The 24,906-nt window shown below is 44.5% G+C and overlaps 1 protein-coding gene across 1 annotated transcript in view; it reads right to left on the bottom strand.

Moving 5' to 3' along the window:
* Positions 1 to 24,906, bottom strand: part of greb1l (GREB1 like retinoic acid receptor coactivator) — a 237,229-nt gene that overhangs the window by 68,523 nt on the left and 143,800 nt on the right. The window contains exons 14-16 of the mRNA XM_041188959.1: positions 14,834 to 14,968; positions 3,876 to 4,073; positions 2,030 to 2,210 (exon numbers count right to left, since the gene is read on the bottom strand). Coding sequence (XP_041044893.1) covers positions 2,030 to 2,210; positions 3,876 to 4,073; positions 14,834 to 14,968 — 514 coding nt within the window. The remainder of the gene's footprint in view (positions 1 to 2,029; positions 2,211 to 3,875; positions 4,074 to 14,833; positions 14,969 to 24,906) is intronic.

The raw sequence follows: 24,906 nt of genomic DNA, 5'->3' as shown, positions 1-24,906 counted from the left end.
TGAGGCTGGAAGCCTCTGATTGCTTTGCAGTTTTAACTGTGGCTAAGTGGGTTTCCAAGGCCTCTGGAAACTTTGCTACTGAAGGGAGGGGAAGTCGGCTTTGGGGAGAAGGTAAATGCCCTTACAGCACTGCCTGTGGGTCAGGAGGAGTATGAGTGTTCCCCCACCACCAACCTGGCCCCCTAAACTCCCCAATTCATACAAAGACCCTGATCAGAGATCAGACTCTACAAGATCCCTGGGGTCATAAATTGAACTGCTGCCCACCTAACCCCCCACCTGCAGGGATTAGGGACCAGATCCCACCCAGGATCTACAATCAGACCCCCTCCCAATGAACTCTGGGGTTCAGAATCAGACCCATCTACTCTTGTGGCATACACTGGAGTCCTGTCCATCTGACCCAAAGCCAAGCCTGTCAATCAGGCTGACTTCTGGGTGGCGAACTTGTCAAGGAGGAAAACTTCACTCTGGCATGTGCATTTCCTGTCTAAAGCTTTGCACCCCTGCCTGTGTAACCCATCCTTTTTAACATCCAGGCCTAGCTCCTTCAGATGTCAGCCATAAAATCCTATAAACGTTTGGAAAAGATCTATAAATCTTGCTCATTAACCACATTAATTTCTATTCCTTTATTAATAGGGACATTGAGTATAAGTGTAAGGAGGTCTTGTTGACCTTATATAAGACACTACTTAGGCCTCAACCTGAGTATTGCATCCAGTTCTGGGCACCATACTTAAAGGATGTGAAGGCATTTGAGAGAGTACAGAGGAGGTTACAAGAATAATTCCAGGGATGAAGAACTGTAGCTATGAGGATAGGTTGGAGAGGTTGGGACTGTTTTCCTTGGAGAAAAGAAGGCTGAAAGGAGAATTTATAGAGGTATTCATGATCCTGAGGGGTATGGGCAGGGTAAATAGTGAGAAACTGTTCCCACTCAAGAGAGCTTCAAGAACTAGTGGGCACAGATTCAAAATAATTGGCAAAAGGAGTAAAAGTGTTGAGGAAAGTTTTTTCACCCAGACAGTTATTGGAGTCCGGAATGAACTTCCTGAAAGGGTGGTGGAAACAGGTTCGGTCAAGGTATTCAAAGGGAATTGGATTGCTACCTGAAAGGAAAGAATGTGCAAGGTTATGGGAATAAGGCAGGGGAGTGGGACGAGGTAGAGTGCTCTTTCAGAGAGCCAGTGGTGACCTGATGGGCTGAATGGCCTCCTTCTGCACTATAAAGATTCTGTGATTCTGCATTGCCTTGTAACCCATCACCAAACATGAAATAGTAGGGTAGGTATTCTATCATTAATTTTCTTGAAAAATGTTCAGTATAAAAAGATTTTCAAAAATCCAAACTGCTAAATATGGTATTTTGACAGTGCAGAAATAATAGCCGTCACATCAAGCCAATATCAAGTAATTTGTGTGATTTGGGCAAAAAAAGCAGTTGTAAGACAGATTTAATTTTTCTTCAAGCCAATTTATTGGCTATAACTATTTTATGACTTCTTAATCTATATTCATCAGCAGAAAGGGCCATTTAGTAGGCACTCATCTTAGTACAACTGTCTGGAATAATACAGTTAATTTCCCATTTTTTTTATGTGGAATAATTCTAATTTATGGTAGATATGGTAGAAGTTCATGTGGTCACCCAAGGGAACAAATTGTTAAAACCAGGACAAACAATTAATGAGTGGTTCAACAGAATGCAAGGCCACTAAGAGAACGAGGATCAAACCATAGCCTTGTTCACAGTCAGGCTTCATTGAGATGCAAGGTTATCAATCTTAGGTGAGTTGTCAACCTCAGCATGAAATGATAGGGGACATATCATCATGGAAAAGGTTAAGTGAGAAAAGGCATAAAATCCAGCAAACAACATGGCTTACACTTCATCGAAGCCAAGCACTGGCCTCAGGCTGATATTAACAGACACCACAAAGATGTCCAAAAGACACGAAACATGTTCTTGGGAATTGTGTAAAGGAAAAAATGAATATAAAGTTGCAGAAATGAAACATAAACTTACCTAGGAAGGTCAATATGAGAGTTGTCATGAATAAGAACAAACAATGTGTATGGATTCTGCTTGACTTTTTTCATGAAAGCATCAAATTTGTTCTCAATGTCATGGTCTAACCGGATAATATATTTCTCAGCCCTTTGATAGGCTACAGCATTTTCCTCAAGACCCAAGTCTACAAGAACTCCTGTGTAAAAACAAAGATGTATTATGTAACACATTATAAATATGGCTTGTCGCTGGATCTACGTTTGTTAAGTATCAAAAGTAAATTTACTGGGTTGAATCTTTCCGATATAGAATATGCGTGTGAGTCAGAACCATTTCTGGGGCTGGACCCCAGTCACTTCTCCAGTGTACCCTCAGCCATGATCTTATGGAAAGCAGACAATTAAGAGGATTCCTCTGAATTCACCAATCAATTAAGGGCATTGGGCAGAGCAGTGGCACGGGTGGCCCAATCAGAGGACCCTCAGCACCAGGAAGCTGGCATCCCCACCAGGAGAAGTGGGCGCTGCTGAGACAGAAAGGAGAGCGTGAGGACACTTCAAAATGGAGGTGCTCGCAGACACCTGCAGAGATTTAAAAAATAAAGATGGCCCCCAGCTGTTACAGCTATTAAAATGGAGGAAGAGGCCTTCAACAGGGCTTACCATGGCCAAGGCTGTGGCTTTTTCATCCATGCAGCATTGGAGCATTGAAAGGGGGTTCCATTGGCTCCCCAGCCTGCTGCCAGGAAGCAGCATCAAAGTACCTGCCAGGTCTGGACTCAGTGGGGGGCCAGTCCTGAGAAATGCCAGTGGGTTCTGAAAATGACTCCTAAGTGGCGTGTTTACCGGCCTAATTCGCTGCTCGCCTCTGTGGAAAGCATTGCTAATTCCCAGGGTAACCCATCCCTGGGAAACTCGACTCAAGGAACCACAGCATGAGGGAAAAATCCTGACAAGCAAGTCTTTGAACTTTCCCAGCCATCCGTTTCAAAGTCATCTCTGCAGGGCTGTGAAGATGCCCCACATTGAAGCAGTAAATACCTTGGAAAAACAGATAATAAGTTACACTGGATCAAAGAACTTGTGATCATTCTTCTCATTCTCTCAGTTCACAGAATCAAAGAATCACATACATATTGTTCATACATTTTGAATGCAATACTCCTGTTAAAATATTACTGTGTCACCTATTATACCCTGTATTTGGTGCCAGAGGATAGGTGTGATACTTTTAAAAATTTTTATAAATATTTATGTATATATTTTTTCATATATTATGTGTATATGATCCTTCACACTGCTGGGTTCCCAATCTCAGTCCCAAAATTAAAAGGAAAAATCAGATGGGGAATTTCCATTGTATTGGTTTGGCATATTTTGTAACAACCAGTAAGAAACAGCATTGGAGACAGCCTGAGGCCAGGTCATCCATCCTACCAACCCACTCACACCACCCCCACCCCCTTGGTGGATGGGTGGGGGGGGTTTAGGGAAAGAGTAGGATGCATACCCTAATACTACAGTACAAAGCTTCAAAAGATTAATAATAAAGGGAATCTGGGAGGTGAAGCAAATGGTGAAAAATGAAGTGAAGAATAATGCAGTGTTCTCCATTTAAAAATCACACCAATTTCCTGATTTAAATTAGCTATACCCCTAGTTTCTTTAAATCTCTTATCAGATTAAAGATAAACAGGTGAGTTTTTAGCTATAAATAATCTGACAAATTCAATAAGTATATTAACTTATAACTATTGGGTAACAGGATAAGTAAAGCCTGTTTGAAAAATGTTACATCCATAACAGAATGTGTTCTGTCATGCACTGTAAAAACTAATTTCGCAGCAGATTTAACTGCCTACCTGAATGTCGAATACGTTGCAAAGTCTGCTGGAAAAGGATCTCCGAAGAGGGTACTAAAATAATGAAGTCAACCTTGCCAAAACGCCCCAAGTCTAGGTTTTGCATTCCAGAGTCTGCTATGGCACAAACTTGAGATAATAGCTTTCGAGCAATACTAAGCTGAGATGGATGAATCTGGAACACTTCAGTGACTGAATCTGTAGAATAAAAAGAAAGCACATCCCATTCTTAAAATTCCACCAATAGCTTGCAGTTACATTACTGAACTGGTAACTCTTATGTTTCCATGTTTAGTAGTGAAATGCGGCTGCAACTTTTTCCAGGATCCTGTACAAAGTTATTTTTTCAACAATACTCAAAAATTTATGAATCTTCATCTTTAAAGTGGAAAACAACTACTACACAGCTAAAACAACTATTACACAACTATTACATTATTCATGCTTTAATCATCCTCTTCACTCTTTGAAGGTTCTTAATTCTCCACTGTCATGAAAAGATGTTGATGTATATAATGTTACTGGAAATTATTTCAAATTGGACTTGTAGTAGGGTCTATGTCTGTGGGTGCGAGTGTGTGTGTATTAATTGGATTAAAGCCAGATAGGCTGGGTGCTTTAATGTACAGTAGTTTTGAGATGTTAATTGGGTGAACAGTAAGTTAAAAAGTAAAGAGTACATTTGTATTTTGTTGAATAAACCATTCAAAGACTGGGGGTGAAACCTTGCACCTACCTAGAAGACACCAAGGAATATGTTTATATTACTAATAAAATTGGTACTATGAAAGGGGTTTTATTGTTAGAAGAGGTGGAGTTTAAGGGCCTGGTGATACAATGAGAATTTAAATTCTAAGGGAAAGCTAGATATAACCTGAGAGGAGTTTGTGTGTGCAGGTCAGAGGCATGTAATATCCAAGCATACCCTGAAAACCTTACCCACTGTGTCTGCAAAGGAACTAATTGAAAGGAATCTCATTTTGAATTTGTAAGATGAAATGTGCTTTGCCTAGTGTCTGTTTAAGTCTATGGGTTACTGTTACCTTGGGGAAGATTACCTGGGAGTGATTAATTTGGGGGTTTGTTTAATAGTTATTATGGTCATAATTTGTAGATGTGTATGTGTTTAACACCTTATAAAATTAAAAATGTTCACTTTAATTTATGTAAAAAACCACTGGAGGCTTGGTTTCATTTCTGAATTCAGAGTTGCATCTCAAACATACCAATTGAAAATATAGGTTATGGCAGTTGTTTAACGTTTCCCTCTGGGATTTTAAATAACTCAGCCTTTACCATCTGCTGTGTCATAACACCACATAAAAATAGACTATCATTCAATTGAATGATATCCCTTAAAAACTTTCTCTCATGGAGCCACATGACCTCTCTGTGCATACATCATTCTGGGCTCCTTCCTCAGTTCATTTGCTGAAGGGTTAATCAGAAGAGACAGGCTGGAATTTTCCAGCCCCACTAGCGTCAGGCATCATGGCGGGGAAGCAGTGGTGGTGGGGTGTTTTGGTGGGGGGGGGGGGGGGGTGACGGGACACAATATGGTGAGAAGGCCAAAAGTTGGTTTTAAGCCGCCATGACATCAGTTTGCAATCGTCCACTCCACCCGTAGATGGTGGGCCGCATTTCCCACATATTGGGAACCTAATTTCAATACCCTAGCATCTCATTATAAGCCCTGCTCACTGGAATGAGCCCCCTGTCAAATTTACTGCCCACATCAGCTTGACTTCAGAATGCAGCTTCATGGCTGCATTTAAAAGGTGTGCACCTGGTAACCTGAACTTTGAGGGGAACTTGGAAGTGAGTACATTGAACCTTGCGTAGCTCTCACGATCATTGCCCTTAGGACGTTAAGGGGGAGGTGTCGCACATCAAGGGAGAGGTGCCGCACATTCGCAGAGGGCACAGGCAAGTCTCTTTTTCGCAGCTGGCTTACAGTGTGGTGCTGGGGAAAGGGCTCTCGTATGGGTCAGACCGGGGTCGGGGGGGAAGCAAGGCAGCACAGACTGAAGGAAGTACACAAGCACAAGCCAAGGAGGGGGTGGGGGAAGTGAGCATTCTTCCACAGCTGAGACCGTTCAGCTGCAGCTCTATTGACATGCTGGAAGTCGGGCTTCTGAAGCTTTTCTGCCCACGCAAGCAACACAAAAGTATGAAAATGCCACCAAATGCTCCAGAACCTTTCACGCCTCGGGCGCAGACTGCAAATTAATGTGAGTTTTAGGGTGCAGCAGAGCAATTGGCCCACTGGGCAAGTTGTAGAATCCCCTTGTGAAATGTGGCCATGGTGCAGTCACTGGTGGAGGTATTCACAGCCCCTTGCAATGTCTTTATTCAGGTTTGGACCAGTCTACCCCCATGGTTCAAGCTAACAGCACAGCCTTGCAGAGCAGGTTAGGCGAATGTCTGTGCCTGAGCTGAGAGCACAGCATGCATTCCAGTGACCGAAGCTGCCGCCAATCAGTCAAGTGGAGTGGGGCAGAGGTGGGTGGGGTGTCGGACTCCCAATGATCGTGTTACATATGGCCATCCAAGTGGTGGCCAGCGCTATCCTGCATGTGTGAAGGGGCCTTCAGACTTAACCAAGAGAGGTTCTTAGGACACCTGTGCTACCCCACACATATCTCTCTTTGATTCTGCAGGAGGAGAACATCAGGATCGTGGAGCCTGGTGATTTAGCTGTCTGCCTCATAGCTTACAGAGAGCAGAGAAGAGGAAGAAGAGAGCAGCAGGGGTGTCTGGTTCAGCAAAGGAAGGAGCATCTCCCTCAAGATGAAGAGGTGGCAGGGCCTGTTGCCTATGCAGCTGAAGATCCACAGCGTGCCAATGCTCGGAGGCACTTCACTAGGCTGAGAGTACACAGGTGGTACATGTAATTCCTGCAGATGACTGATGCCGTACGACCAATGTCGTAGAAGACTGCGCATGCCTAGGGAACAGGTCGGTCAGATATGCCACCTGCTGCAGGATTTGGCACCACGGGGACATGGAGAGCATTCAATGTCAGTGGCCGTGAAAGTGACCATGGCGATAATTTTTATGCCAGTGGCTCCTTTCAGGGCTCCACAGGTGACCTGTGCAGGATCTTGCAAGCATCCATGCACAGGTGTATCCAGGAGGTCACAGGCGCCATCTTTGCGAAGGCACAGTCTTTGTGCATTTTGCCCAGGATCAGGAAAGCCAGGAAGCAAGAGCACTGGGATTTGTGCAGATCTCAGGTTTTCCACAGGTGCAGGGTGCCATTGACTGCACATGTTGCACTTAGATCTCCGTCGCAACAAGCAGTCAACTACATCAACCACAAGGGCTTCCACTCACAATGTTTAGCTGGTGTGTGACCATCACAAACACATCCTATAGGTCAGTGCATGGTTTCCAGGGAGTGTCCATGACTCCTACATCCTCAGCAGGTCTCAGATCCCTGACGTCTTCCAGGGTGCAGACAGGCTGAAGGGTTGGCTCCTTGGGGACAAGGGCTACCCGCAGAGGGCGTGGCTGATGACATCCGTGCAGCAGCCTCAGACTGCAGCAGATTGACTGTATAACAAAACTCATGCCACGACCTGGACTTTGGTGGAGCAAACTATAGGCATTTTGAAAATGAGATTTCAGTGCCTCGACAGGTACCGTGGAGCACTGCAATACAGTCCCCAGTGGACGTCATGCATCATCGCAGCTTGCTGCGCACTCCACAACCTGGCACTGCAACGGTGGAGGACCTGGCTGAGGAGGAGATGCATGTCTCCTCCGAAGGGGAGGATTTCGAAGAGGATGATGGATATGAGGCCATCGCACTGGCCAGATGAGGAAGCACTCTTGGGAGGCCCTCATTGCTGCAAGATTTGAGGAGGATGACGATGAGATGTAATGAGGACAGTCCTGATAACCTCACCTTGCATCTGTGAACGTTTGACTCCTGTGTGGCTGATGGCAGATCATATATCCTCAGTGCTCAGGCCCATGTCATGGAGAGGCCCTAATAGTCGCTAGATTCCAGGAGGATGATGACGACATGCAGTGAGAACACTCCCATAGGCCTTCACATTGCCTCTGTGAATGTCTAAATCCTTTCTGGCTGAGGCCAGCTGGCTTGCACTCTGTGATCAGGGTCACATCATGGAGACACAGCCGTGAAACTTTAAATGTACCTGACTCTTTGGCAGCCTTCAGCACCTGACCCCTTCAGGAGCACAGCATCACTGGTCACAGCTGCTGAAGAGATGGGGGCCAGCTCCACCTCAAAGGTGCTGAGAGCACACACAGAGAATGATGGAACTCTGTAATGCCTGCCCATGACATTCTGGCAGCAATGACAAGCACTGTCAAGTGCAGGCATCAGTAATGTGTCCACGGAGTGTGAGGCCGGATCATCACTTTGGCTTGAAGGTTACACACTGCACAGGGAAGAGGCCCTGGACTGAGACACCTGCCTTTATCTTGTGTAGGAACCAAGATTTCACATCTGACTGACACACACTGCTCATCAGAACAAGCCATAGGCAAGGAGACATTCTTGGGAGTTTATTTACGATAGTGAACATTGTGTACAAGTGATTAACACCCATGCCCAGGCTGTGCAACTACAACTTCTTAACTCCCTGAGAGGGAGCACACGGTGTCTGCCAGCACCGTCGAGGTGTTCTGTGCTTGATGGGCGCCGCAGGGACTCGGGTGTTTTATTGACTCTTTGAATCACATTTTGATTTACTGTTGGTAAGTTTTCTTTAAATTTTGTCTTTATTTTTGCAGTTTCCCTTTAAGGGGCTGCCTTTTACTTTGTCCTTAATTTTGTTAATTTAGTTTATTTGGTTGACTCAAAAGAGTTACAACTTAATTCCCTGGAGAGAAAGCATGTGGTGTCTGTCGGCACCATCGAGGCCGTCCATGCTTGGAGGGCACCGCAGGGACTGGGGTATTTTATAGACCCTTTTGATCACATTTTGATTTAATGTTGGTAAGTTTTCTTTTAATTTTGTATTTGTTTTTGCAGTTTCCATTTAAGGGGCTGCTTTTACTTTATCCCTGATCTTGTTAATTTAGTTTAATTGTTTGACTTCAAAAGAATTACATCTTCTTAACTTTCATAACCCTGTCACTACATCTTGGTGCTTCCCCGAGATCCACAGTGGAGGTGGAGGCAGCCTGCTACGCTCTGTCCGTAATGTCCTTGATGGGCATCCTCTGGAGGGCCCTGGCCTGCTTTCAGTTTTCTGCTGTGTGGCAGTGGCATCCGCCTCAGCCTGTGGAGCTGGAGCTGTTGGGGTCACAGGAAGATGGGATTCAGATGGGCTAGACACTCCTGGAGTCACCTGGGTGAATAGCATTGGGGTGTGCACCCGCTGATCCTCCTCCCTGTGGTTGCCCAAGGGCCCTGGCTGACTCCTTGAGAAGAAGGGGGAGTTGGAGTGAGGTCAAGCTGCCCTCTTGCGTTGACACTGTTGGAGGCCAACTATGGCATCAGTGACGGAGTTCAGCCAACGCAGCAGTGCAGGACCGAAGTCCTGGACCAAGGTCTCCATGGCGGGCACCATCTTACCAGTGTTGACTTTGGTGTGTTTGCATGCCAGTGCTATCACCTCAGACTGAAGGCAGACGGACTCCTCCATTGTGCCTTGCAATCTGATATATGCATCGGACACCCCTTATGTTCCTGAGCTTCCCTTTGCAACTCCAGCAACTGAAGCATGACCGAGTCCAAAAGCTCCTCATCTGACTCGGACTCAGAAGATTTCTGGCCTCCAGCAGTTCTCCTAGTGCCGGAAACCTGGGAAGTCCCTGTCTCTGCCTGTTGTGCATCAGACAGTGTGATGTGCTCATCAGATTGTGACCCCAAGGTTACTCTAGAATTAGATCCCGCTGAGGTGTGTCTCAGTTGCAATGATGAACCCTTACCCTCTCCTCATTCCTGCCCACTCAACCCATGTGCACCCCATGCCCCCTCATCTCCCATGTCCCCTCAAATCCCTGCCATGCCCTTTCCACGCCCCTCAAACTATGTCACCCCATGCTCCTCTCATACCCCCATGCCCTCCATGCCCCCCAGATTCTCCATTGGATGCCTAGAAGTATCACTGTTTAGCATCTTAAGTTGGAAGTGAGTCATTCAAGTAGTATCCACTATGGGCAAATCTCAGGAGCCGTCTTTGAAATAGACATCAAAAAATTTAAACTTCTAACAATCTAATAGAGCTCTCACTCCAACACACTTCATAGTGAAAAAAAATCACCCAAAGAAGCCAATCAAAAAACTTAAATCTTCTGAAATGGTCAATCTGTCGTAAAAGCAAACATTTATTCAGTAACCACATCAAAGACAGAAAATATTCTAACAACCTCTTAAAACTGTCAGCCAGTCTACATATGTGGCTCTGTAGCTTTTGAAACGCAATCAAGCATTCATATCAGTCCTAGTTGTCAAACAAACCATTACAAATGCAAATAATTAGGCCTATTGAAACTGAAAAAAAGTTGGCTATGGTTTTTTCTAAGCTACACCAAGTGGCCTATCAATCACTGCAGTTCAGGAGCAGGTGTCTTTTTTTTCTCTTTAGTGAAATCTGCAGGCCAGCTTCTTTTCAAATTTAAAGGGCTGTGGACATTTAAAACAGTTCAGAGCATGACAGTAAGATCCCAAGCAGTGTTTTCTTTGGTTTTAAATGCATAATAGCACTTTTCCCATTGGGAAAAGTAGTCTACTGCATCTCAACGCTTACACAATGCTGATCAATGTAACGGTCAACTTACCTTTGCAGGACAGAGTCTTAAAATCAATCAGTAAAAACACATTTACCTTACACATAAATATTAAAATTAAAAGAATATTTACTTTTGTATGTCAAAGTCTGTGAATGAAAGAATTGAAGGTGCAGGTGATTGTTTTGAGTTCCTGACTTGGGACTAGGTCCCCCGTGGTTCATGACTCCTCTGAGGTGCCATGATCATGTTCTTACAGAAGGGGCCTGACTCCACAAAAATTGCAGGGGATTTAAATTGCTCACCGCCGCAAAGGAGCCATCAAGGGCAGAGTGCTGCTTGTGGGTGAGATACCTGCACCCTTATCCCATGTCAGCCAAAACTGCTAGAAATGGGAATGGGGCTGGAGCCCTAGAATCGGATCCTGTCTGCCATTTTTAAAAGGGCTCTGAAGTTGGCCCAACTCGGTGAAAATCTGGGCCAATACCTTTCCGAGAGTTATTGGAATTCTCGATCTGAGAGAGCTGTGGAGCTCCGACAGTGAGTATATCCAAGACTGAGACCATGGGATACAGGGTAATTTGATAAGGTGGATTCAAAATTGGCTTAGTTGTAGGAGACAGAGGGTGATGACAGAAGGCTGCTTTAGTGACTGGAAGCCCGTGTCCAGTGGCGTCCCACAGGGATCTGAGCTGGGTCCCCTATTGTTCGTCATTTATATAAACGACATAGATGACTACATGGGGGGTACGATTAGTAAGTTTGCGGATGACACAAAGTTGGCCGGGTGGTTAACAGTGAGGTTGAGTGTCTTGGGCTACATGAAGATATAGACGGGATGGTCAAATGGGCAGATAAGTGGCAGATGGAATTTAACCCTGAAAAGTGTGAGGTGATACACTTTGGAAGGAGTAATTTGACAAGGAAGTATTCAATGAATGCCATAGCATGAGGAAGTTCTGAGGAACAAAGGGACATTGGCTTGTGTGTCCATAGATCTCTGAAAGTGGAGGGGCATGTTAGTGGGGTGATGAAAAAGGCATATGGGACACTTGCCTTTATCAATCGAGGCATAGACTACAAAAGTAGGGAGGTCATGATGGAGTTGTATAGAACCTTGGTGAGACCACAGCTGGGGTACTGTGTGCAGTTCTGGTCACCACATTATCGGAAGGATGTGATTGCACTGGAGGGGGTGCAGAGGAGATTCACCAGGATGTTGCCTGGGATGAAACATTTAAGTTATGAAGAGAGGTTGGATAGACTTGGGTTGTTTTCATTGGAGCAGAGAAAACTGAGGTGAGACCTGATCGAGATGTACAAGATCCTGAGGGGCATGGACAGGGTGGATAGGGAGCAGCTGTTCCCCTTAGTTGAAGGGTCAGTCATGAAGGGACACAAGTTCAAGATGAGGGGCAGGAGGTTTAGGGTGGATGTGAGGAAAAACTTTTTTACCCAGAGGGTGGTGACGGTCTGGAATGCGCTGCCTGGGAGGGTGGTGGAGGTGGGTTGCCTCACATCCTTTAAAAAGTACCTGGATGAGCACTTGGCATGTCATAACATTCAAGGCTATGGGCCAAGTGCTGGTAAACGGGATTAGGTAGGTAGGTCAGGTGTTTCTCACGTGTCAGTGCAGACTCACTGGGTCAAAGGGCCTCTTCTGCACTGTATGATTCAGTGAATAGATTTTTGGATATCAAGGGATTTTGGAATAGGGCAGGAAAAGTGAAGTTAAGATAGAAGATCAGCCCTGGTCTTATTGAATGGCAGAGTAGGCTTGAGGGGCCGTATAGCCTACTGCTTCTATTTCTTATGTTCTGGGTCAGAAAGAGACGTGGAATGATTTTTTTTTGTATTCTCTAATCAGGCTTCTAGTTATTCTACATTGCAAAGAACCTGCACACAATTTTAGTCTGTCATCTATCTTATCCAGCATTTCTAAAATATTATTGAGCACTAAGGAAACAATTACAATGCACCGTATTACTGTTTAGCACCTTAGTTCGGAAGTAAGTCTCTTGCTCTCTTTTAAAATGGGCCATTACCAATACAGCTATGTTGGTTAGAACTTTCAGAACCAAAGCTTCAAAGACTGTTTGGAAAATCATTCTGAAATCAGAACAGAAAATGCTGGATAAACTCAGCAGGTCAGGCAGCATCTGTGAAGAGGGAAACTGAGTTACTGGGGAGAATGTTTATCTCAGCGTGTGGGCATGCACCGGACCTGACTAACTGTAAAGTGACGCGCGATGATGTCAGGTGAGCATCCCGACGTCATCACGCACTCACACGGTACTTCGGTCGGTGGGTGGGTGTTGGAGTCGGCAGCGCACCCACCAACAATTAAAAGGCCTATTAAGGCCATTAAAAAGTTAATTGAAAGAAATTTTTTGCTGCCCCTCCAACATACGGTTGGCGAGCAGGTGAAAAGGACAAGCGGCCTTTGCATTTTTTAGGAAACCTCATCCACGGGCGGGATGGGGTTTCCAACAGCAAATAAAAATAAAATCAAAATTTTTAATTAGTAACATGTCCCTGCTCACTCATGAGGGGACATGTTTTATAAGATTTTTAAAATCTTATTTTTCATTTTGAAAAATGTTCATCTCCCTGAGGCAGCTCTGTGCCTCAGGGAGATTTTCAAGCGTGCACCCGTGCGCATGCGCAAAGTTTGCCCTCGCCTTCCTCTTCTCCCCCTCCTACACAGGCAGCACTTAGCGCTGCCGCTTGCGTTTCACGCTGGGTGGGTCTTAATTGGCCCAGCAGTGTGAAATCGTGCTTCGGCCCCGATTGCGGGTGGCAGTCGGCTTCCCGATCGCCCCCCCCGAGCCCGCCCGATGGGGGGAAAATCCTCCCCAACGTTTCGAGTCTGAATGACTCTTCTCACACAGACTCAAAACATTAACTCTGTTTCTCTTTCCACAGATGATGCCAGACCTGCTGAGTTTTTCCAGCATTTTCTGGGTTTTTTTTCAGCTTTCCAGCATCCGCAGTACTTTGCTTTTATCATCCTGAAATCAACCTGATTTTACAGGTACTGATCTTTAATCTCTAATGCACATCCCATAATTTGCGTGCCATAAACAATCCTGGAAGAAATTCAGCACTTCAGCACTCCCCCACCCCTCCCCCCCCCAACCCCACCAAACCCCCTGCCCCCACATCCCCAACCCATTGACTCCAACAGAAAATCAAGAAAGGATTCCATGGTATAAACAAGGGTCATGGCACAGTGAGTACATCCAATGAGTAGTTGAGCTGTACAGATCAAGAAGGTCCCAGATTTGTCCCTGGTCTGCACTGAATTCTTTGGTCTCAGTCAAGGCAACGGTAGGGCCATTACTAGCAGTTGAAAATATGGTCAGGTTTCTTCAATGGCCAATTTCTGAGCATCGATTTCTGCTGGAAGCCCTATAAACAATCCACTGACAAAAATTGCTGGACTGTAAGTCCATTATTTTATATTCTGAAAAGAAGTTTGTGAATTGTTATATGCAGCATGAATGAAAAGTGTCATTTTATTTCACTTTGTATTAAAATCATGGCACCCATGTCACTCCACCTTATTTAATGTTAGACTTTATAAATACTGAGGTCAGCTGCTCAATTGGTAGGCCCAAGCAACAGGTTCTTACCTAAATGAAGTGAAAACAAGTGTCTAGGGGTGGGATGGGGGAGGTGGTGGAGATGGGAAATAGCTGTGAGATTAAATCAAGAATGTCAAAAGTGACATTTTTTGCTGTTATGTGCATTTTTCATGTACGAATGAGAATAATTGGCCTTCATGTAAAATCTACTAGTTTTCTGAGCATATCAACAATTGCAACACCAAAAGATTACTTGGTAGGATAATTCAATAATACCATTGTCCTCTCTAAATTTTTATTTGCTTTGCGCAGCCTGTTCATTTGAATACATTGCACCTTGAATCTTTTTTGCAGAGCTACCCATATCTTAAAGAATTCAACTTGTGAGCATCCTACACAATACCATCCAGGTTGCTGCATGGCCACATGCCCTTTGACAATGGTTGACACCAAATCCGATTCTTCTGAATTACATACAGATCAGTTATAAATAGGTACAAAAGTACGAACTCACAGGGTTAATAACGCACAAAAACCATGAACCAAACAAGCACATGAACACAAGTGTTAAAGCCACTTCTAGAACCTATAGTCAAACATTTAGTAATAGTGACCCTTGCAGCATGGAGCTAACACCGACCACAGATTCTGACGTCTTACCAAAACACCGCATTGATGTCATTGTAGCAGCTTCGTCTGATGGAACGTAGTCTGAAACATTTCCGTTGAATGGAACAGCAACAGTATTACTTCGACTCTGCTGAAATTTATCCAGGAATTTATCTAAGTTATCACCTGTAGAAGATAAAGCATTTGTCAGGGTACCCAGAAGCATTAAAAGCTTCATAATAATTCAGAAAGAATAACTCCGCAAACATAAACTGTAAACATGTTCAAAGCTTCAAAATATACCTTAAAAACAGCAAAAATCAAGTCAACATTTTAAATAATGATGAATGAATATGGATTCCCTGGTTAAACAGTCTTTGTATCATTTCTTTCTAAAACAGATACATAGCCTATTTTTTACATATAGGGTCATGTCCTTTAGAACTCTACCATTAAGACTATATTATCTCTCCCTATTCTTTCTGCCAAATGTGTCACTTCACACTTCTCTGTATTAAATTCCATCTGCCACTTGTCTGTCCATTCTGCTAGCCTATGTTCTGCTGCAGCCGATTGGTATCATCCTCATTGTTTGCCACATGTCCAAGTATGATATCATCGGCAAATTTAAAAATTTTTGCTCTGTTTCCCAATATCCAAGTTATTTGTATAAATTTTAAAAAGCAGTGGTCCCAGCATTGAGCCTTGGGGAGCGCCACTGTCTGAAAAATGACCAAAAAATGAGTCGCTGTTTTCTGTCCTTAACATAATTTTTAAATTCAAGCTAACAGTGACCCTTCTACTGCATGAGGTTCAATTTCATAACCAACCTTTAATGTGGTACTTTGTCAAACGCTTTCATAAAATCAATATAGACAGCATCCACTGCATTCCATTCATCAACCTTATTTATTGCAGCCAATTAACTGGGTGATGTAAAATATTATGATCCGCAGGACAAAGCACTTAGAAAGCTTGGAAAAACTGACTAGCCTTTTTGAGGGACTAGCCTTTTGTAAACTGTTCGATAAATATCGGTATTTCCACAATGGCTATTGGATTGATCTTCCATTCAGTCCTTGTGATGGTGCAACTTTGGTGGGACAGAATTTCTTCATGCCCCTGGCCTACACCCCTGACTCCCAGAGGTGTTCCCAGGATCAGGCTGATTTTAGCAATCTTGATGGGCTCTTGTGTCAGGAAGATGGGGGCAATACAGAGTAAGAATATTTAATTGGAGGACTGCTGACTTCAATGGGGTGCGAATGACCTAGCCTAGATAAATTGGAAGCAAAGAGTATCAGGCAGACTTTAACTGAACAACGGGCTGCATTTAAAGAAGAGATAGTTAAGGTAGATTCCCACAATGGGGAGAGGTAGGGCAATCAAATACAGAGCTTGCTGGGTGATAGTAAGATGAAACAGAGAAACGGTGCATATGATGGATGTCAGTGGATAATGGCAGATGTCAGTGGATAATACAAGAGAATCAATTGAGAACATGGAAATTTTACAGGGAATTGAAAAAGCAAACATAAGAAGCAAAGGCAGAGTATCAAATGAGACTGGAAACTAACATAAAAAAAATCCAAAAATGTTCCATAGGCATATAAATAGTAAAAGAGTGATAAAAGGAAGAGTGGGGCTGATTAGGGACCAAAAAGGGAATTTATGCATGGAGGCAGGGGCATGACTGAGGTACTAAACTAATACTTTGCATCTGTCTTTAAAAAGAAAGAAGATGCTGCGCAGGTCATGGTGAAAAAGGAGGGAGGTCAGATACTTGATTGGTTTAAAATTGATAAGGAGGAGGAATTAGATAGGTTGAATGACTGGGCTTAAGTTTGATAAGACACAAGGACCGGATGAGATATGCAGAGCAAAGCAAGGGTGGAAATTGCAGAGGCACTGGCCATAATTTTCCAATTTTCTTTAAATACAGGGGTATTTAGGACTGGGGAGGTGCAAAGAAGGATGTAAAGATAAGCCTAGCAATGACAGGCCAGTCAGTATAACCTTGGTGGTGGGTAAGCATGGGCGGAATTCCCCCATGCCCTCATGGTGGGTTTAGTGGCAAGCGGGGGAAGAAAGTGGCAGGAGGTCCAAAAATCGGTTTCACATCAGTGTAAAATGACAGCCTGATCTTCCGCTCCTGGCTGCCAAGGCAGGATACCTGAAACCGATTTACATCCTCTTAATGGGATACAGGTGAAGTCCCGACCAGAATTGCACACCTACGCCCAATCCGCTGTGGCACCGGTGGGAAATCACACAGGTCCAGAACAAGTCTGGACCAACGTGGTGTGTACATGTCGGGACTTACCTGAGGAAGCCCTGGGGCTGCCTCTGGAGTTCGGGGTGGAGGCATCCAGCGACCGTGGACCCTGGAACACACAGCGATGGGTGGGGGAAGCAGCTATCAGGTTGATCTTCCAGTTTCAGTGCCTTCGAGGAGGTCTGTCTTCCTTCTACCGGAGGTCCACCTTCTTTCTTCAACGGTGGGTCAGAGAGGTCCGGATGCCTTTTACAAATAGATGGCAAGGCATGAGCCATCCAGCCCGCCCAGCCATGCGAAACGTCATGGAACCCCCCCGACTGCATAATTAATTAGGCCGGGTCACACAATACGGTGCAAATACCGGATGGGTGAATTCCACCTGACGATCCAGGACAAAATCAATAGTCATGTGTACAAATGCGGGTTTTTTAAGGAAATCTAGCATGGATTTGTTAAGAGCAAATCGTGTTTAACTAACTAGCTTGAGTTTGTGGATGAGGTAACAGAGAGATGAGGCTAATGCTGTTGATGTGGTTGGTGCATATGGGTTTCCAGAAGACATTTGAAAAAATGCTGCACAACAGACTTGTGAGAAAAGTTAGAGTCATAGACTAAAAGAGATAGCAGCAACATGGATACGAAATTGGCTGAGTGACAAGAAACAGTAGTAGCGAATGGTTGGTTTTCAGACTCAAGGAAGGTTAAAAGTGGAGTTCCCTAGGGGTTGATGTTAGAACCCTTGTTCTTCCCGATATATATTAATGACCTAGACCTTGGTGTATAGGGCACAAATTCAAAATTTGGGGATAATGAGAAAATCAGAAGTATTGTGAGCTGTGAGGAAGAGTGTTAACTTCAAAAGTACATAAGTTGGTGGGATGGGGCAGGCAAGTGGCAGATGAAATTTAATGCAGAAAAGTGTGAAGTGATTCATTTTGGTAAGAAGAATGTGGAGAGACAAAATAAAATAAAGGGCACAATTCTAAAGGGGGTGCAAAAGCAGAGAGACCTGGGTGTATGTGTGCTTAAATCATTGAGCAGGTGACAGGGCAGGTTGAGAGTGCTGTTAATCCTGGGCTTTATAAGTAGGGGCATAGAGTGCAAAAAGGAGATTATAATAAACCTTTATGAATAACTGGTTCATCCACAACTGGAAAACTGCCCAGTTCTGGGCACCACTCTTTAGAAAGGATGTAAATGCATTGGAGAGGATGACATAAAAATTCACAAGAATGGTTCCAGGGATGAGGAACTGTGTTACGTAGATAGATTGGAAAAGTTAGAACTGTCCTTCTTGGAGAAGAGAAAATTGAGAGGAAATATTATAGAGGTGTTCAAAATCATGAGGGGTTTGGACAGAGTAGATAGAGAGAAACTGTTCCCGTTGGTGGAAGGATCAAGAACTAGAGGGCACAGATTTAAGGTAATTGGCAAAAGTAGCAATGGCGAAATGAGGAAAACCTTTTTTATGCAGCGAGTGGTTAGGATCTAGAATGCACTCCCTGAGAGTGTGGTAGAGACAGGTTCAATCATGGCATACCAAAGGGACTTGGATCAGTATCTGAAAAGAAAAGAATTTGCAGGGCAAAGGGAAAAAAATTCACTTGGTGAATTGCTCTTGCAGAGATCCAGTAAGCACATGATGGGCCGATTGGCCTCCTTCTGTGCTGTAACCTATAATTCTATGAATCACAGTTGCAGATTTCAAGGCAAGAATCTTATGTGCGCCCGATCCAGACACCCATGAAATTGCGTGAAATAACATTGGACGTGCGTCCTGACATCATCACGCATTCGAGCAATATTGAGGTCAGCAGGCACATGGGAGTTGGAGCCGGGCCAATTAAGGTCTGTAGCTCCCTGAGGTACCTCTGCAGCAGCTGTCTGCCTTCAGGAAGCTCGCTAGAAGCGTCCACTTGCATCCTCACTTTTATCGGCACTCGCCCTCTTCCTGCCCCCCTCGGCAGCGCTGAGGCTTTCTCAGCATGTGTCTCACACTGGCTGGCCATTAATTGGCCAACCAGTGTGAAATTGTGTTCGGGGGCCGATTGCAGGCAGAAGCCCATTTCATGTCCACTTCCGGGCCTGCTGACTTGGCGCACATGCTAAGCATGAAATTTGGGCCCAATGATCTACCTTAGCATAACCTGGGCAAGTTGCTCCTGGGCAAGAGTTTTACTCATCACCCTCCCTCAGGGCAATTACAATGTAAATCCACCAGCATGGCACAGCTATGACAAAGTTGCACATAGGGACATGCAACATACCTAGTATCACTATGATGGAAAACACATTGCATTACCCTTCCTATATTTGCATGTGATTACAATACACCCTCTTTATATTTAGGAACATGCATTAAACACCTGGGGCCGAATTTTATGGCCCCGTTTTGGTGGGGACAGAGCTGTAAAATGCAGCGAGACATTCTAAACTTCATTGGCTTCGGCGGGAACGTAAAATCCCACTGCCGTAAAATTTCACCCCTGGGATCACTGATGCTGCGAAATCATGGAATAGGAACCATCTGATGAAAAGTCAATGGAAAGGCTCTGTACTTAATTTTCCAACCACAACCACAACCTAGGTGTCTGCATTAGATTATGGTAGTAAGGCAGTGAAATAAGAAAAAATGATGAAATGAAGCTATGAGCATAACTTTTGCTAAAGAGAATTTTAATCTGGTGATCAGCATTATTTTCAAAAAGATCAAATGGAGAAGTTCAGGATAAAATTTGGTTAGTGCTGACCCTTAATGAAATATCACCACCCCATGTTCTGCTGCTGTATGGTCATTCCTAGTGAAACAGAAGCTTTCTGCAATCTCTCAACAATACACTATCAAAATGAAAAAAAAAATGCAAGCTGGACAGTAAGATTGAGATTTTGTTCTTATTGCTCTAACAGAGAAGCAACAGAAATTGGTAAGAAGGGGATCTATGTCCACATAGCAAGCTCTCAACCAGAGCTGTGCTGTTGTCAGACACTAAGGATTGATTCACACATTGCGAACTCTTCAGAAGCTCTTAATGGCTGGTTCAATAATCACATTGACAAACACCTTCATATTCCTTGCCTCAGAGATATGGACCATAAACTTTAAAAGGGCATTTCTAGGGTGCAACTTTAGCATACCTGCATTTGTAAGATGCATTTTGGGATAGGACCCATTTTCAATCACTTTTCTACTATGTGAAGACCTGCAGCCAAAATCCTGTCCTCAGATAGCTCTGCTACTGACTCACTTCATGCAGCCAGGATGCTGTGCAGTAAGTGGCACACTTTTTAAGTCAGCAGGCAATTCACTCAATTTGGTATGACAGCAAGACAGCATTGTGATAGGGTCATCCAGTTTCAGGCCCATCCAGAGAGTAGCTTGGAGAAGTTGCTGAGCCCAACAGTCAAGTTGATGGATGATTTATTAATGACGAGCTGTACTCATCCCCATCAATGATCCATCAAGCTGGGGCCTTGCATTACACACCACAAAAATAAAAAATAATCCACTTCTTTCATCAGCACAGACTCAGCTAATATTTTAAGTCTCAGCCCTACATATTACTGCAAGATCTGCTAAGCCCAGACTGAGCTGGGTTCATCCAAAAAAGCAATGTCTTTAGTTTGCAACATATATTCCTGTGTGTAAGTCACATCTTGAATTATATTTGTTTCCCTGGCAATTTTGATAGTCTCTTGTATAATTGGCTGTTTGCCAATAGCTCAGATATTTTCAATCCTGTTTGACTGCATTCGAAGAAGGGTCTCCCTCATCCCCTTGGGTGAAAGATGAGACAGAGAGAGGTCCATTCAGCAAATGCTCAGCTGGGGTGGATTTGGTAGCACAACAACACAAATTCATTAAAACTGCATCTTCAAAAAGTCTTCTTCGTTCTGCCAGGCATTCACTACAACTAGAATCATAAGACCTGCATTTCTTCTCAAACTCATGATCCACATCAGAATGCACGTTATCAGACATTTCCTCACAGTTTTTAAATAAGTTCTAGTTCCAGTTCCAAAAATGTAACGTGAATAATAGTTCAAAGTAAAATTATATCTACATTTATTCTTTAGTGCACAACTCCCAGCACGACTCACTGTGACCAGTTCAGAATTTTTGCACTAAAACCTGCAGAAGACCCTCTCTTCGTTGAGCAGCCTTCACCAGAAATACAATCCAAATTCCTCTGAAATTATACTGAAGCAAAATTCTGCATTTTCCTGATCGATATTACTTGTATAACTGTTTTTTGACTATGACACATGATAGTTAACATGTAATGTAAAATCCAGAGCCAGCTAACTCATTTAGCACCATAGGCTCCACAATGTGTTCCTCCCAACAATTCAAACCTTATTAAATCTACAACAACCCACCAGTCTGGTCGTTAAACTCATGGCCTTTCCTCTGAGAAATGCCCTATAAAACCAGATTTTTACATTTCACATACCTTTCTAGTAAGAGAGAAAACACAAATTAAACACTCAACACACAAATATGCATTTTTTTGTTGCAGCAATGCATAAAAGAGCTGTACTGTGCACACACAAAAACAGAAATCACCAACAGGTGTGGAAATTGAATCCCTCTGATTTTAATCACTCCACCATTGGAGCTGCGCCTTCAGTTGCCTTGGTCCTAAGTTCTGGAATTCTCTATCTAAACCTCTCGACCTCACATTCTTGCTTAAAGATACACCTTAAAACCTACCTTCCCAACCAAGCTTTTGGTCATCTGACCTAACATGGCTCGTTTACATATTGTCTTTTATAATACTCCTGTCAAGTGCCTTGGTGCTTTTTTTTTTATTCATTCATGGGATGTAGGCATCGCTGGCTAGGCCAGCATTTATCGCCCATTCCTAATTGCTCTTGAGAAGGTGGCGGTGTACCGCTTTCTTGAACCGCTGAAGTCTCTGTGATGTAGATAAACCCACAGTGCCATTAGGGAAGTTGTTCCAGGATTTTGACCCAGTGACAGTGAAGGAATATAGTTCCAAGTCAGCATGGTGTGTGGATTGGAGGGGAACTTGTAGGTGGTGTTACCATGCATCTGCTGCCCTTCTTCTTTCAGATCTGTCGAGGGAACCTTGGTGAGTTGCTGCAGTCCACCTTTAGATAGTACACACTGCTGCCAATGTGCATCAGTGGTGGAGGGAGTGAATGTTGTGGATGGGATGCCAATCAAGCAGGCTGCTTTGTCCCGGATGGTATTGAGCTTCTTGAGTATTGTTGGAGCTGCACTCATCCAGGCAAGTGGAGAGTATTCCATCACACTCCTGACTTGTGCCTTGTAGATGGTGAACAGGCTTTGGGGAGTCAGGTGAGTTCCTCACCGCAGGATTCCTAGCCTCTGACCTGCTTTTGTAACCACAGTATTTATATGGCTAGTCCAGTTTAGTTTCCGGTAAATGGTAACCCCCAGGATGTTGATAGTGGGGAATTCAACAATGGTAATGCCATTGAATGTCAAGGGGTAATGGTTGGATTCTCTCTTGATTGGAGATGGTCATTGCTTGGCACTTACATGGCACATATGTCACTTGCCACTTGTCAGCCCAAGCCTGATGCTTTCCAGGTCTTGCTGCATATGACCACGGACTGCTTCGGTATCTGAGGTGTCGTGAATGGTGCTGAACATTGTGCAATCAGCGAACATCCCCACTTCTGACCTTAATATGGAAGGGGGTCATTTATGAAGCAGCTGAAGATGGTTGGGCCCAGGACACTACCCTGAGGAACTCCTGCAGCAATATCTTGGGACTGAGATAATTAACCTCCAACCACAAACACAACCATCTCCCTTTGTACTAGGTATGATTCCAACCAGTAGAGAATTGTCCCCCTGATTCGCAATGACTTCAGTTTAGCAATGGCTCCTTGAATCCACACTAGGTTAAGTGCTGCCTCGGTGTCAAGGACAGTCACTCTCACCTCACCTCATGAGTTCAGCTCTTATGTCCATGTTTGGACCATGGTTGTAATGAGCTCAGAAGTTGGCTTGATAGCACTGCCGAAGACTCCTTTCCATTACTTTGCTGATGATCGAGAGTAGACTGATAGGGCAGTAATTGGTTCAGTTGAATTGTCCTGCTTTTTGTGGACAGGATATACCAGGGCAATCTTCCACATTGCCAGATAGATGCCAGTGTTGTAGTTGAATGGAACAGCTTGGCTAGGGCACGGCAAGTTCTGGAGCACATATCTTCAGCACTATTGCTGGAATATTGTCAGAGCCCATTGCCTTTGCAGTAACCAGTACCTTCAGCTGTTTCTTGATATCACGTGGAGTGAATCAAATTGGCTGAAGACTGGCTTCTGCGATCTTGGGAACCTCAGGAGGAGGCAGAGATGGATTATCCACTCGACACTTCTGGTTGAAGATAGCTGCAAATGCTTCAGCCTTATCTGTTGCACCAATGTCATCACTGAGTTTTATTACGTTAAAGGTGCTGTACAAATTTAAGTTGTTGTCATTGTTGAAAAGCTAGACTCTCTCATACATAAAAAGCAAGGCCCCTGCCCCATATGCAAAAATTCCACAGTCACAAACACAGGGGGTGAATTTCTGCAGAGTTTTTACTTCTTCTCTGCCATAATTTCAGCAGAAGAGCCACAGAAACCCAGGTTTGCACTAAGTGCGGTAGCAGGCGGGGAAAATGACGTTTTACCCACAAGTCGGCTTTTCACGCCGTATTGTCCCAAATCCTCCACGTTAATTACGCATTCCTGGGAAACACGCCATTTCCATGGCGGGCAGGCTCCAATTCTCCTGCCACGCCATCACCTTGCTGCTTAATCATGCCAGGCACCACACTTAAAGTACAGCCATGCTCAGTGCTTCCAGCCCAGGAAGGCAGCAAAGAAGACATGGCCCCGAAAGGCAAGAAGACTGAAGCCCTCGAATGCCCTTTGGATGCCGTGGAGCCTCGCTGTGATGTCCTCTAATCCTGCTCTGGCTGCAGGAGGGTCAGCAACATTACCACTACGGCTTGGTAGGCGATGGCAGTGGTGATCAGTGCCAATGCTGCTCAGAGGAGGTTGGCCATCCAATGCAGATAGAGAATGAATGATCTTATCCGTGCAGCCAGGGTAAGGCAAGCATCTCATCACTCTAAACTCACAAGCTCAAGCCCACCATACATTCACTGGCATCTCACTCACTGTCAGCTCAAGGGACATCACCACCCATTCTCACACACACACACCCTCATGTCCATCTGGCCTCCATCTGCTCTGGAGACTGCCTCCTCAGACTTCTCCATCTTGAGGCCACTTGCACAGATCAACATGTGCCCCCACACACACCCTGGGTTATCTTCCTTCCCAAGTACAACTCTCGTCCTGCAGCCTCTTCCCTCGCCTGAGGCCTCTTTCTCCCCCTTCGTCAAGCAAGCCCTAGCCCTGCAGCCACTGAGAAGCCACCCATGTATGTCTGATCTGGTATGTAGAGACCTGCCCATGAGCACCCCTAAAAGTGATTTGGTGCTGTCTGTGAAGTCTGGCGCTGATGACTGCGAGTGCTAACCGAAGCAAGGTAGGTAAACAGACCTTGAAGTCCCGAGTGAAGTGTAGCCTGCCAGGTTCACATCGTTTCTGTGCTGTTGTGAAACACGTCGATCCTCCCGCTGACGTGGACAGAAGATCCAGCAGGGGTTGGTGGAAACGATTCGAGTGGGCAGGCCTAATAATGATATGCTGATGTATTACAATGAGGCTCCCGACGTCTAATGGCAGGCTGAACAGACGATCACAAACTGGTTTCACACCATCGTGAAAACAAATGCGCCATATTGTCTGTTCACACCACCGAACGCGCTCGACACTGGTGGGCATGAAAAGTCCT

Source organism: Carcharodon carcharias, chromosome 6 (genome assembly GCF_017639515.1).
Source record: "Carcharodon carcharias isolate sCarCar2 chromosome 6, sCarCar2.pri, whole genome shotgun sequence".
Lineage (NCBI taxonomy): Eukaryota > Metazoa > Chordata > Chondrichthyes > Lamniformes > Lamnidae > Carcharodon > Carcharodon carcharias.
This window is presented reverse-complemented; position numbering and strand designations above follow the sequence as displayed.